Below are 14,396 nucleotides of genomic sequence, written 5' to 3' on the forward strand. Positions count from 1 at the left end.
GTGATCTTAAACACATAAAATCTTTGGTGTAATAATCTGAGATAAGAACTCATCTCATGTTGACATTACTCTTTATTTTATGTTTAATTCTTGAAACTATATTGTGTAATGTAGATTTTTATAAACTACATTTTAAATGATTTCATGAAAACACCTTCTTTCACTTTTCATTCACACCTTGTTTAAACCTGCATTATGATAGTTCTGCTAAACAGAGACACTGTAAGGTGAGATTCAAGGAGTTTCTGGCAGAGTGAAAATAAATGATGCAATCCCAGAATGTATTAATAAAACCATCACCAGTAATGAATAAGTCTTCTTCTGACATCAGATACAATACTGCACGTATAACATCAAGGAAGATACATATTTTTTGGCATAAAGGAATTCATGAAATACTGCTTAATTTGAAATAACTTTTTTATTTTCTTATGTTGTTAACATCATTCAAGCTTCACTAATTAAAGTTGAATAATGTTAATAATATCTGATGACAGAAAAAAGAGTGACAGAGTTCACAGAGCAGAGTAAAACCAGTAGCAGAGTCTCAGTGAGTCAGATCAGGACTGGGAACACTGGTCTCTCCTCAGTGTCTCTGAGACCAGAGCCTGGGAGCCCTGGGTGGCCTCACAGGTCACAGAGCCCACCTTCCTCCACTGGTCTGCAGGGAGCCTCAGGGTGCTGCTCCAGCTGTAGCGGCCGTCCTTCTCCAGCACCCCGGGGCTCCTGCTCTCCTCCCAGCTGCTGCTGCTGCTGCTGCCGTCCACCTTCCAGGCCAGACTCCAGTCTGAGGGGAAGCCCTTGTTGGCCAGGCACATGAGCGTGGCCTTCCCCTGCTGCAGCTCCTCACTGGAGGGGGGCAGCACCGTCAGGGTGGGGACGACTCAACCCACTGCAGAGAGAGAGAGAGAGAGAGAGAGAAGGCGTTTTTGAGAAACTGAATTTGGATGATTTTTTTTGTCTGTGCTTTATTGATTAATAATAAAGTCCAAAAAAGAGAGCGTCGAAAAGCTGAACGCAGGTGGCAGAAAACAAATCTCCATGTTCATTATGACATCTATAAAGAGAGACTTTGCATTTATAATTTAGAACTGAGAAATGCAAGGCAGTCCTTCTTCTCTGACATCATCACCAAAAACACTAATAATGCATATGCCTTGTTTGCTACTGTCGACAGGCTAACCAACCCTCCTGTGTCTGTAGCCTCTGAACTTCTGTCCACCAGGGCCTGCAATGAATTTGCCTCCTTCTTCACAGACAAAATTCAAACAATTAGACAAGCAATCAGTGCCTACATGCCAGTAACAGGATATGTCATGTCTCTATGTCCACTCAAAAACAATTTATATAGCATGAGACAATTTGATTCTATTAACCATAAAAACCTGGAGGACATAATCCAACATCTGAAATCCTCTTCATGCTGCCTTGATATTCCGCCAACAGGTTTTATCAAAAACGTGTCTATATGCATGGCCTCAATCTACTATAAATTGTCAACATGTCTCTCCTCTCAGGTTTTTTCCCACAGGCCCTGAAAACTGCAGTCATTCAGACACTCTTAAAAAATAGCAGTCTAGACAGGTCACTAATTATAGGCCCATATCAAATCTCCCATTTTTAAGTAAAATCATTGAAAAGGCTGTTTTTCAATAGCTTAGTGCTTTCTTGCCACCAAATAACTGTTTTGATGTCTCCCAGTCAGGATTTCGACCACACCACAGCACTGAGACGGCTCTTGTTAAGGTCTTCAACTGGGTTGGACTTTCTGGCACAGTACTAAACTGGTTTGAATCCTACTTAAAGCACAGGGACTACTACTAAAGCCCAAACTTGATCTGGATGTTTTAGCCAACTATAGACCTATATCTAACCTTCCATTTCTCTCTAAGGTTCTGGAGAAAGCAGTTGCTAATCAGCTGTGTAACTTTCTACAGAACAATAGTTTATTTGAGGATTTTCAGTCAGGATTTAGAGCTCATCATAGCACAGAGACAGCACTGGTGAAAATTACTAATGACCTCCTTATTGCATCAGAAAAAGGACTTGTCTCTGTACTGGTTTTATTAGATCTTAGTGCTGCATTTGATACCATTGACCATCAGATCCTATTGCAGAGACTGGAATATTTCATTGGCATTAAAGGAACTGCTCTAAGCTGGTTTAAGTCCTATTTATCAGATCGATTTCAGTTTGTACATGTTAACGATGAGTCCTCCATGCACGCCAAAGTTAGTCATGGAGTTCCTCAAGGATCTGTCCTCGGACCAATCCTCTTCACTTTATATATGCTTCCTTTAGGCAATATTATCAGGAAACATTCCATAAGCTTTCATTGTTATGCAGATGATACTCAGTTATATCTATCGATCAAGCCAGATGAAACTCATCAGTTAGCTAAACTTCAAATGTGCCTTCAGGATGTTAAAACCTGGATGACCTGTAATTTTCTAATGTTAAACTCAAACATGATAAAACTGAAGTTATTGCTCTGGGGCCTAAGCACCTCCGTGACACATTATCTAAAGATATAGTTTCCCTGGATGGCATCGCCTTGGCCTCCAGCACCACTGTGAGGAATCTTGGAGTTATCTTTGATCAGGACATGTCGTTTAAGTCTCACATTAAGCAAATTTCAAGGACCGCCTTTTTTCACCTACGTAATATTGCAAAAATCAGGAACATCCTGTCTAAAAATGATGCAGAAAAACTAGTCCATGCATTTGTTACTTCTAGGCTGGATTACTGCAATTCCTTATTATCAGGCTGCTCGAAAAAGTCCATTAAGACTCTTCAGCTGATCCAGAATGCTGCAGCATGTGTTCTGACAGGAACCAGGAAAAGAGATCACATTTCTCCTGTCTTAGCTTCTTTGCATTGGCTTCCAGTAAAACCCAGAATAGAATTTAAAATCATTCTTCTTACCTACAAAGCTCTTAATGGTCAGGCACCATCTTATCTTAAAGAGCTCATAGTACCTTACTACCCCACCAGAGCACTGCGCTCCCAGAATGCAGGGTTACTTGTGGTTCCTAGAGTCTCCAAAAGTAGACTAGGAGCCAGAACGTTCAGCTATCAAGCTCCTCTCCTGTGGAACCAGGTTCCAGTTTGGGTTCAGGAGGCAGACACCATCTCCACATTTAAGAGTAGGCTTAAGACTTTCCTCTTTGATAAAGCTTATAGTTAGGGCTGGCTCAGGTAGTCCTGAACCATCCCTTAGTTATGCTGCTATAGGCCTAGACTGCTGGGGGATTTCCCATGATGCACTGAGCTCTCTCCTCTACTTTCTCTCCCTCTGTATGCAACCTTATCCCATTATTGCATGTTACTAACACAACTTCTCCCCTTTCTGGTAGTCTTGTGCTTTCTCGTCTCTCTCCTCTCTCCTATCACTTCCTGCAGGTTTTCTGGCTCTGGAGCTGTGGAGTCTGGATCTGTGGCTGCGGGTCACCTGCTGCCCCCGTGTTCCTGCTCGACACCCTCTACTGCAACGACTATTGTTGCTAGTCTTATTGTTATTATTGTTCTTATAATCATTAACATTACGATGGTTACCATTAACACTATTATAAATATCTGTACCATTTTTCATTTAGTCTATAGCAACATTACCTTCACTGTCTGTACCTCTGTGTGTATATTGTGTAGGCTGCCGCCCTCCCCTCTCTCTCTCCTTACATCCCTCTCTCTTTCTCTCTCTCTCTCTCTCTCTTTGTCTCTCTCTCTCTCTCTCTCTCTCTCTCTCACCCCAACCGGTTGAGGCAGATGGCCGCCCACCCTGAGCCATGGTTCTGCTCGAGGTTTCTGCCTCTTAAAAGGAAGTTTTTCCTTGCCTCTGTCGCCTAGTGCTTGCTCTTGGTGGGAACTGTTGGGCTTCTGTAAATATCATCACAGAGTATGGTCTAGACCTGCTCTTTTATGAAAAGCGCTGTGAGATAACTGTTATTGTGATTTGGCGCTATATAAATAAAATTGAATTGAAAATTGAATTGAATTGAATACTTTGTGTCTATAGGTAATTACACATCTGAGCTGACAAAAATGACATGTGGAGTTCCCCAAGGCTCCATTCTGGGATCTCTTTTGTTTAACATTTACATGCTTCCACTGGCTCAGATTATAAAAAAACAACAAATTATGTTATCATAATTATGCAGATGACACACAGATTTACATAACCATTTCACCAGGGGACTATGATCCCATACAAGCGCTGAGTAACTGTATTGAACAGGTCAACGATTTGATGTGCCAGAATTTTCTTCAATTAAACAAGGATAAAACTGAAGTAACTGAAGTTATTGTTTTTGGAGCCAGGGAGGAACAATTGAAAGTCAGTGCTTGACTTCAATCTGTAATGTTAAGAACCACAAATCAAGCCAGAAATCTTGGTGTAGTCATGGACTCAGACCTGAATTTGAGGAGCCATATTAAGACAATTACAAAGTCATCTTACCTGAAGAATATATCAAGGATTAAAGGACTTACGTCTCAGCAGGACCTAGAAAAGCTTATCCATGCATTTATCTTCATTCGACTTGACTACTGTAACAGTGTCCTTACAGGGCTCCCTAAGAAATCCATCAGACAGCTGCAGCTGATTCAGACCGCTGCTACTCGAGTCCTCACTAAGACCAAAAAGGTGGATCACATCACTCCAGTTCTGAGGTCTTTACATTGGCTTCCTGTATGTCAAAGAATTGATTACAAAATCCTGCTGTTAGTTTATAAAGCACTAAATGGTTTAGGGCCAAAATACATTTCCAATCTTCTGCTTCGTTAAGAACCATCCAGACCTCTCAGGTCGTCTGGGGCAGGTCTGCTTTCTTTCCCCAGAGGCAAAACTAAACAAGGAGAAGCAGTGTTCAGTTATTATGCTCCGTATATTTGGAACAAACTCCCAGATAACTGCAGGTCTGCTGAAACTGTCAGTTCTTTTAAATTAAGACTGAAGACTTTTCTTTTTACCATTGCTTTTAATTAAATTTTTAAGATTTTTCTTTTTGTTGATAACTTACACTGCAATGTAACTTTTACTGCCCTGTTTTTCTTTGCTTTTAGATTTTTATCATTGCTTTTAATTAAATATTTACACGGTGAGAAATTAGTATGTAATTGAGTGAAAAAATAATAAGAGTGAGATTGAACAGAGTGAAGGAAGTGGTCTTAAATCTCGCACCCAACCTCTGTCCACCTGTAAACGCGCAGGTGGGTCCAGAGTATAACGTCTCGGGTTACGTATGTAACCCTGGTTCCCCAAGAAGGGGAACGAGACACTGCGTCGGTTACGACACTATGGGAACGCCTCTAGGCGAAGCAGGTCTGAACGTGAATGAAATCACTCCAATCCTATTGGCTTGTTGCTAGAACGGTAAGGTGTGACGGAATAACCGGAGGAGTATAAAGCACACCTGTACACACTCATCATTAGCTTAAACTATGAAGCAGGCGCTTCAGGCGGGGAGAGAGGTGCGGCGGGCCGACGCAGTGTCTCGTTCCCCTTCTCGGGGAACCAGGGTTACACCAGGGAACTCGAACTGCGTCGGTTACGACACTATGGGAACGAGATACCCACTACACCGTGCCGAAAACCCCGCCTGCCCCAGTGTGCAATAAAGTGGCACGACTTGCACGAGTGCCAGGTGCCGAAGGAAGGTCAAGACTGTAAAACCGAATGAATGTGTGCGGAGTGGCCCAGCCAGCCGCTAAACAAACATCCTGCAAAGAGGCCCCGGAAAGGAGGGCTCGAGAGGCCGCCATGCCTCTGGTAGAATGAGCCCTCACAGCCACAGGTGAAGGCAAACCGCGCACCTGATAGGCCAGGGAAATAGTCTGAACAATCCAGTTGCTAATAGTATGTTTGGATGCAGGGAGCCCAGCCCTGGGAGACCCAAAAGACCCAAGCAGCTGGTCAGCCTTCCTCCAACGGGAGGACCTCAGAGTGTACATACTCAGTGCTCTGACAGGGCAGAGCAGATGAAGTCTCCCGTCCTCCGCCGTCACATGAGGTGGAGGATGAAATGCCTGCAGCACTGTGGACCCTGCCGCACAAGAAGGCACTTTAGGGATGTATCCTGGACGAGGGTGCAGGATAGCCCTAATATTCCCCGGGGCAAACTCCAGGCTTTGCGGGGAAACCGAAAGCGCTTGGAGATCCCCCACCCTCCTAAGAGAGGTGATAGCAAGGAGAAAGGCCATCTTGAGGCCTTGGACGAGTCGCAGGTCTCATCCTCCAGGCACCACGGAGGATCCGTGTGGACGGGGCCCTGGAGCTGAGGAGGGTCTGTCGACTGCTCCGGCTGTTAGACCATTAGGACATAATGTACCGCATTCAAGAATTATTGCTACAGTTATGAAATAAAACTAAAAAAATAATAATAATTTGGGTTATTAAAAGAGTCAAATGTACTTACAGTTAACATCCAGTCTGGGTTCACTGACAGCAAGTGTTGGAAATGAGGAATAACGAAACAAACAAAAGGGTAAATACTGAATATTAACCTCTGAAAGAAAAATAAACTTACTCATCAGTATCAAGGCGTCTCCACAGCACAGCAGATGATTGACAATTCTGTGTAACCTCTTCCTGTTACCTGTTCTGGTACTGAGAGATGTGCATTAACTACATTAGACACAACAGAAGCAGTCGTTCTTAAATTGTTATACAGAGCAGTAACAATGGTGCTAAAGAGATTATTTGTACTTGCTGAAGTTGTTTTGTTATATAGATGATTATGTTACGATAGCAAATAATTAATTTACTTTAGATAACAAACCCCATATCATCTCTGATAGGATGAAAGATCGCTTTAAGTTGTTAAACACCTTTTTTTGTTACTAATTTGAAATAAATACATTAACTAGACGTGTTTTGGGTCACCCATGTGCATTAAATCTGTTAGAATAAAAGAAAAGCATTTACTGTCTCTTAAATTGCTATACAGAGCAATAATAATGGTGCTGAAAAGATGATTAGTACTGGCAGAAGTTGGTTTGTTATGATCATAGTATTTTTACTATACCATATTAAAATATAGTATAACTAACCGGAGTTAGTCAAAGCATTTCCATAGAGAGCCACTTTGCATCAGCAGCACCATGCTCCAGTGCTCTGGGAGAGTTTATAGTCCTGAGAGTTGAACACTGGATGACTGACAGCTGTCCTTCATGACAACAGAAGCCACAGAAATCCTCCTCATCAAAAACATGACTTTGATCTGCATCCTCATCTGGACTCTCCTCTGCTGCTGCTTCACAGGTAAAGTCCAGAGAATCAAACTCCTCTCCTCTATGAACATCCGTCCCTCTGAAATGAAGCCCACAAAACCATGACGCTGCTTTATGTTTTTGTCTCTGTATCCTCAGAGTCCACAGGCCAGGTCACAGTGACTCAGCCTGGAGCAGTGAGCTCTGCTCTGGGAGGCTCCGTCTCCATCAGATGTAGGACCAGTCAGAATGTTTTCTATAGCAGCCCAAACCACGCTTTAGCCTGGTACCAACAGAGAGATGGAGAACCTCCTAAACTCCTCATTTACTTTGCTAGCACTCGAGAGTCAGGGATTCCAGATCGTTTTACAGGCAGTGGATCAAACTCTGACTTCACTCTGACCATCAGTGGAGTCCAGACTGAAGATGCAGCAGTTTACTACTGTCTGAGTTTTCATGTTATCAACGGTCAGTATGTGTTCACACAGAAAAAGCGTCGTACAAAAACCTCCCTCAGTCAGACTGAACAGAAACTGAACTGACTGCTGCAGCTGGAAGCTACTGCAGAGACTGATACACTTCACTGAGGACACACACACACACACATGAATTAGCTTTGTTATTGTGATGCATAATAATAGAATAAGATAATTTTTTAATGATCAAGAAACTCTTGATCATCAAAAAATATATTTAGTCAAATTACATTTTCCAGCACGTCTCTTCTCTATACATTTATATCACATTATAATCCCTGATACACTTCACTGAGGACTCACAAACAGCGTTAACGCATCAATCAATTATCGCTGACAATTATTTTATCGCATGTAAAGCAGTTTTTAAAAAGTCTGTCTCTCACTGGCTCTGAACATAGACGTACAGTCAAACCATGGGTCACAGGAGGGGCGGGATGTTGATCAGCCTGCAAATCACCCACACAAATAAGCAGTGGAGGGAGACTTCAGCAGACTGGATGCAGCGTGTGGGAGAAGTAGACAAACAAAAGGAAGACAAGCCATCAAATTAAAAAGTGGATAGCTACACACTGCATGCTGATTACTATTGGGGGGAAGATCTCGGTCTAAGAAACATTCTTAATATCATAACGTAGGCCCTGTCTGATGAGACAGCCCTCTGTGAGTAAACGGCACGCGCACAGTAACTTCAACTTTTTCCAAATAACAAAATATGAAGACACAGATCAGCATCAGAAAACTTTATAATCCAAATTGGCTCCCAGTTTTAGGAGTACTATTCACTTACATGACACTGTTGTATACGGACACCTGTTCATGTATTTGCTCTGATTACATTACATCATTAATGTCAACAGCTTTGCTAACACAGCCGAACATCAAGCATCAGCGACAACATAGGACAGAGCAAACAAAGTAACATCAATTACAGCGAGAGCTTTAGCTCCCTTAGCTCACGCCAAACAAAAAAAAGCCAGTCTGATATTTACTCTTGTCTGTCTCGTGCTCTGTCACACTTTCTTCTTCTCATCCCTTCTTCCTCCAATAATTTCTTCTTTGGTCTCTTTGCAATCTTTGTCATGATATCCATACTGAGATTAGTGAGGTAGCTTGCAGTACAGCATTATGCATTTCTCGCGATAGGTTTCCTGCCCGGGATTCCAACACTATATATGACTCCATGCAAGAAGAGGTAATGATGAAGACTCCCTTTTCTATATTCCAAGTCAAATTAGATGTTTAAATTAAAATTGTTGCAGTACACTACAGTTAAATAATCTTTGCACATCCATCCACGAACTGTTGTTGAGCTTTCAATTACATTGTATGATCATGAACACGCAACACTGCTTTACATGATGAAATCTCAACATTAAAGACACCTAAAGATGAATATTAATGTCACTAATCATTGTGAAAAAAAAACTTTTCCCAAACTAGGTAGACAAACCAAAACAGCAATGGATCTTTTTACCACCAGAGTTTTCATTATCCTCTACATGTAAATATGTAAATATGAGATCAATGCTCTCAGCACTGAGGGGGAAACACCATGATATGCTTTCCCGACATCCACCTCTTCCTCCACTCCAGTCCCTCTACCCCTTTCTCCCTCAATAAACCTCCTTCCCTCCGAACATTGCATTTGGGTCCTCTCTGTCCCCACACCACGCAATCCCACAACAGGGATTACTCATAGGGATTCCTTTAAGCAGAAAGTTTCCACGAAACAAAACGCTGTGCTATTTGCCACTATATATATTTTTTTATATACAGTCTGGTAAAAAGCCAAAGCAAGGGTGGGACATGTCGCAGACATTGATTGGCGTTTACAGTCGCCAGTAGCGGTGAATGTGTGTTTACGCCTCCGACCCATCATGCAGATTCTGGTTCCAGCTCCCAGTGAGTGAACACGCAGCTGGACCAGAACCGAGCACAGCCTCCGAGACCGACAGAGGCCAATTTGACCACTGGGGATACAGTACGAATGTAGTTTTCTTGCTGGGTTTGGCTCTTGGCAACCCGGGGCTGAGTAAGCTTATATGACCGCTAGCAGCACGGCTAACCGACCGAAGTAACCAACCAGATACAGGCAGATAGGCTACAGTTAACAGTTTAACAAAAAGTAAATGTGTAAATCATCTCAGTAAGTTACTGGATTCCCTGTTGGTCGTTGAGGCTGTGTTCGGTCCTGTTCATGGTTTTCCCGCTCGCCCGGTTACGGTTCCCAATCAGACACCGCACCCCGTGTAACTTAAACACCTTTATAACATTACAGTCTATGGTAAACACTAACACTACCCCGGTGATCCGATCTCCCAGTATGGGCAGAGTAAACTTATTTTACTAGTAGTTGCACAGCTAACTGAGCTAATAACAGCAGCTAGTTAGCTTGTTAAACTTCAACAACAAGTAAAGCTATCTGTCCATCAGGAAACTCAGACACAGAGTTGAGGCAGAGCAGCCGGGGGACATCAGAGAGAAAACTAGAAAAATATTGTCTCCATATTTCTAATATTTCTCTTTCAAATAAGATAAGAACATTTTTTGTACAGTAATGAGTGGGGCCCGGCCCCATAAACACTATGCTTCAGCAGCTTTATATTGTTTTCATGCTAAATTAATACAAGTGCAGAGTGAGTAATCAAAATTGTAAAATGTTTTCCCAAATGACAAACTTAAATATCATCAAGAATACCTACAAAACAATGTTTTTGTCATTGATGGGCGAGATACTGCCATAGTGGTGACATAGTGCAAAGCAGATCATATAAAAACATTTAAATATGGATTTTGGGAACAGGAAATTTTGTTATTCTATGTTTCTTTAAAAATACACTGAGCAGAAAACACATCATTGATACATCTCTTGTTTTCATTTGCCTATTTGGCATTGAAATAATGCAAAAGTAACTAAAAGTAATCAGATTACATTACTTTTATTTTTTGGTACTTGGATTACGTTACTGATTACATTTTTAAACAAGTAATTAGTAATTGTACCGGATTACATTTTTAAAGTAATCCTCCCAACCCCGCTCATACATGATAAACTACTATATAACAGAGAACGTTTCAGTACAGAGTAGGGCACTGAGCATTATTTCTGTTTAAAATGTTCACATAAAAGTATAAAATCTTGGTGATCTGACTCTAAGAATAATCCAGTCTCTTCGGATTAAATGTTTTAATTTAAGACAACAACAACCACAACAGTTATAATGTGCAGGGATACAGCTGATTTGGTAAATGGGATGGGTGTAAACTACAGTGAAAAATCACAATGTATTAATTGTGCTGACACCAAGAGACAGAAACGGTCATTCTCATTTGGCGAAGTGATACTGTCTCATTTAAATATTATTTGGTGCAATATATCAAATCAGACTCATGAATGACTTTATGCAGATAATACCTTCCTTTTTTTTAAATATACTTTTAATCATTTCTAGGTATGTGTATGTTATCCAAGGATGACATTAGTAATAGCAAAGAACAAAAACCATCCAAAAGTAATATGGTAAAAATAAACTTGTTACTGTGAAACTCACCAATGTTGCTAATTTATATGTCAAAGAAAGGAAGTTTCTGTTATAATCCAGTCTACATGATAAAAATCAATCAACGATCAACACAAGCACGTTAACCACCTGAGGTCCATATTGAAACATCTCATGAGAGAAACTGAGAACCAGACAGACTGAGAGCAGTAGCAGAGTAAAACCAGTAGAGTCCAGTGAATCGGGTGTAAAAAAAGATCAAACTTGACAAAACAAACTGTCACAAATCACTGGATCAGTTTACTACCAGACTTCTCAATGTTCTCTCCATGTAAATATGTAAATATGTAGGGCAGCGTTCTCGGCACTGAGGGTGAAACACCATATGTATGTATATGAAATATATATGTCTACTGTAGATGAGTTGAAAAGTGAATAAGTTAGAGGTAACAACATATAATAATAATAATAATAATAATAATATATATTTGTTTAGTTTTTAAAATAGAATATTTATTTCCATGTAAAGATTATTTAAATGTAATTTGAAATTCACCTAAGCCAACTACGCTCCTGATCTGTTACCTTCACAATAGCATGAATGAAAACAACTAATTTCATGAACTGGTCTTTATTGTGTAGAAATAACAATCAAGTAAACAAACTTTATCCATGAAACGTGATTAGAGAGTGACAGAAGGAAAGAAGGAGACAGACGTATACCATATACCAGCTTCAGCCTCCGCTCTTGACTTGTCATTTCTTTATTTGAGAAAATCTGGATATTATATACAACCAAATCTGTCGTCAATGCGCATTAAAATAACGTCACTATTCATTGTCAGCAGACAATATTAAACTCATTTTCCTCGTTGGAATGAAAAACAAAATCACTGAAACAGTTTATTACCAGATTTTTAGTATCCTCTTCATGTAAATATGTAAATATGTAGATCAACGCTCTCAGCACTGAGGGGGAAACATCATGATATGTTGAGGACAGCTACAGCTCACTGACTCTGTGAAGAATTACACTGCAGATACTGAAACTATGATGATCAGGTGAGATTCAAACCCAGGCGGCTGCAGTAAGGAGTCAACCTTGTTCATGGGGCGCGACCTCTACCCACTGTTACTTTCAGTATATCAGAAATGAAAACAACTAATTTGATGAACTGGTCTTTATTGTGTAGAAATAATCAAAATTAAATCCAGTAAACAAACTTTAACCATGAAACATGTGATTAGAGAATCACTTAAGGAAAGAAGGAGACACAGACACAGAGAGAGTTACAGAGTTCAGAGAGCAGAGTAAAACCAGTAGCAGAGTCCCAGTGAGTCAGGTCAGGACTGGGAACACTGGTCTCTCCTCAGTGTCTCTGAGACCAGAGCCTGGGAGCCCTGGGTGGCCTCACAGGTCACAGAGCCCACCTTCCTCCACTGGTCTGCAGGGAGCCTCAGGGTGCTGCTCCAGCTGTAGCGGCCGTCCTTCTCCAGCACCCCGGGGCTCCTGCTCTCCTCCCAGCTGCTGCTGCTGCTGCTGCCGTCCACCTTCCAGGCCAGACTCCAGTCTGAGGGGAAGCCCTTGTTGGCCAGGCACATGAGCGTGGCCTTCCCCTGCTGCAGCTCCTCACTGGAGGGGGGCAGCACCGTCAGGGTGGGACGGACATCACCTAGGAGACACCAATCAGCTTAGAGGACACCTTTGCTGTGTGAGAGCTGAGTTTCTCCTTTAAGGAGTTTCTGTCAGATGGTTTTTCTGCTCCACCAGTCACTCACTCACACATTGTTTTACTTCCCTTTAAGAAGCCTCTCATGCAAATCAGCACAGAGAGAATCATCATACAGAACAACCTGAAATATATCAAACTACACTGGAAATAAATAACAAACTTTCTTATCAAGATCATCAAAAACTTGACTGTACAATAATTTATTCAGTGGAAACCAAAACAGAAATGAACTGACAACAATCAGATGTTCTTCATCCGGATTTCAATCATCACCAAAGTGTTTCTTCACTTACATTAACAGCTATAATGATGAGTTGAACCACTAGATACAGTTTAAACGTTGTTACTTTTCAAGTGCAAATTCAGTCACACAGGTATCACTGCTCAGCTGTATCACTTCACTTACTGACAGATACACTGACCACTGTGTTGAAAGTAGTGCCAGTTGTCCTTTCACTATTAATATGGAAATACTGTATTCTTTTTCCAAATCCATAACAATAGGCAACATTTTCAAAACACCCATATTTATCTTTACTTCAATTTTACATGAAGAAAGTGAATTGTATTTAATCACAACAACAGCCATTATTGTGGAGAGCATTTTAAAATTAACTAATCTAAACATTTTTACGTTAAGATTAAAGTTTTATATTTTCTCCACTTCCAAGTTGATTATATTTCATTTTGACAGGACTGTGTGAGGCACAGTTTAATTAAGCTGCTCTGAGTTAGCCTCCATGGTAAAGGAAGAGTAATAAAAACATGAAATGTTTTTATAATTAAAAGATAAGATATATTTATCTGCCTTAAACATTGAAAAGCTGAATTTAAAGGACTTGATAATATTGTATTTAGTATTTGAGCAGAAACTTACTTCCAACATCCAGTCTGGTTCCTCCACCAAAAGTCCTCCACAGTGATACAAACTCATTGAGCCGCCGTACAAAAACCTCTCACTGTAGAGAGACACGGCTCTCTGACTTTGACACAAACAAACTCAACAAACACATTCACAGTTATGCAGTAAAAAGTTAAACTATACAAATCAAAAATCACACTTACTGAATTTTTAAAGGTCTAAAAATATTCTGACTTATAGTAAAATAAAGCAAAAGAGAAATGTACAGAAAATAAACGTTACATTGAGCTAAATGAAAATACAAAAATGATCAGAGATACATATTAATGAAAAACTTACACGTTGATTACTGATAAAATAAACAAAAATCCCAGTGTTGATATTTCATTGTTAGTGAATTTAGTGAAATTTATGCAACAGAGGACATTCTGAAATAATTTTAATCTATAGCCAAATCCATATAAAAAAGGAGAATTAATAGATCCAAACATTACACTGATAAACTGACTGATTAATTGATAAACAGCATTATCAGAGTAATCCAAGTCCCTGCTGGAGTCAGTCAGAGCATTTCCATAGAGAGCCACTTTGCATCAGCAGCACCATGCTCCAGTGC

General features: G+C 40.6%; 2 gene segments (V, D, J or C); one reads left to right on the forward strand and one right to left on the reverse strand.

Moving 5' to 3' along the window:
* The first annotated feature begins 7,206 nt into the window (after positions 1 to 7,206).
* Positions 7,207 to 14,396, forward strand: part of LOC119907102 — a 43,025-nt gene continuing 35,835 nt past the window's right edge. The window contains 2 exon segments of the V gene segment in view: positions 7,207 to 7,258; positions 7,366 to 7,688. Coding sequence covers positions 7,207 to 7,258; positions 7,366 to 7,688 — 375 coding nt within the window.
* Positions 11,803 to 14,396, reverse strand: part of LOC119907104 — a 56,004-nt gene continuing 53,410 nt past the window's right edge. The window contains 2 exon segments of the V gene segment in view: positions 11,803 to 12,858; positions 13,796 to 13,830. Coding sequence covers positions 12,530 to 12,858; positions 13,796 to 13,830 — 364 coding nt within the window.

This window comes from Micropterus salmoides, unplaced genomic scaffold (assembly GCF_014851395.1).
Source record: "Micropterus salmoides isolate LMB-PRFRI ecotype aquatic unplaced genomic scaffold, ASM1485139v1 Ms_hic_scaffold_17, whole genome shotgun sequence".
NCBI lineage: Eukaryota > Metazoa > Chordata > Actinopteri > Centrarchiformes > Centrarchidae > Micropterus > Micropterus salmoides.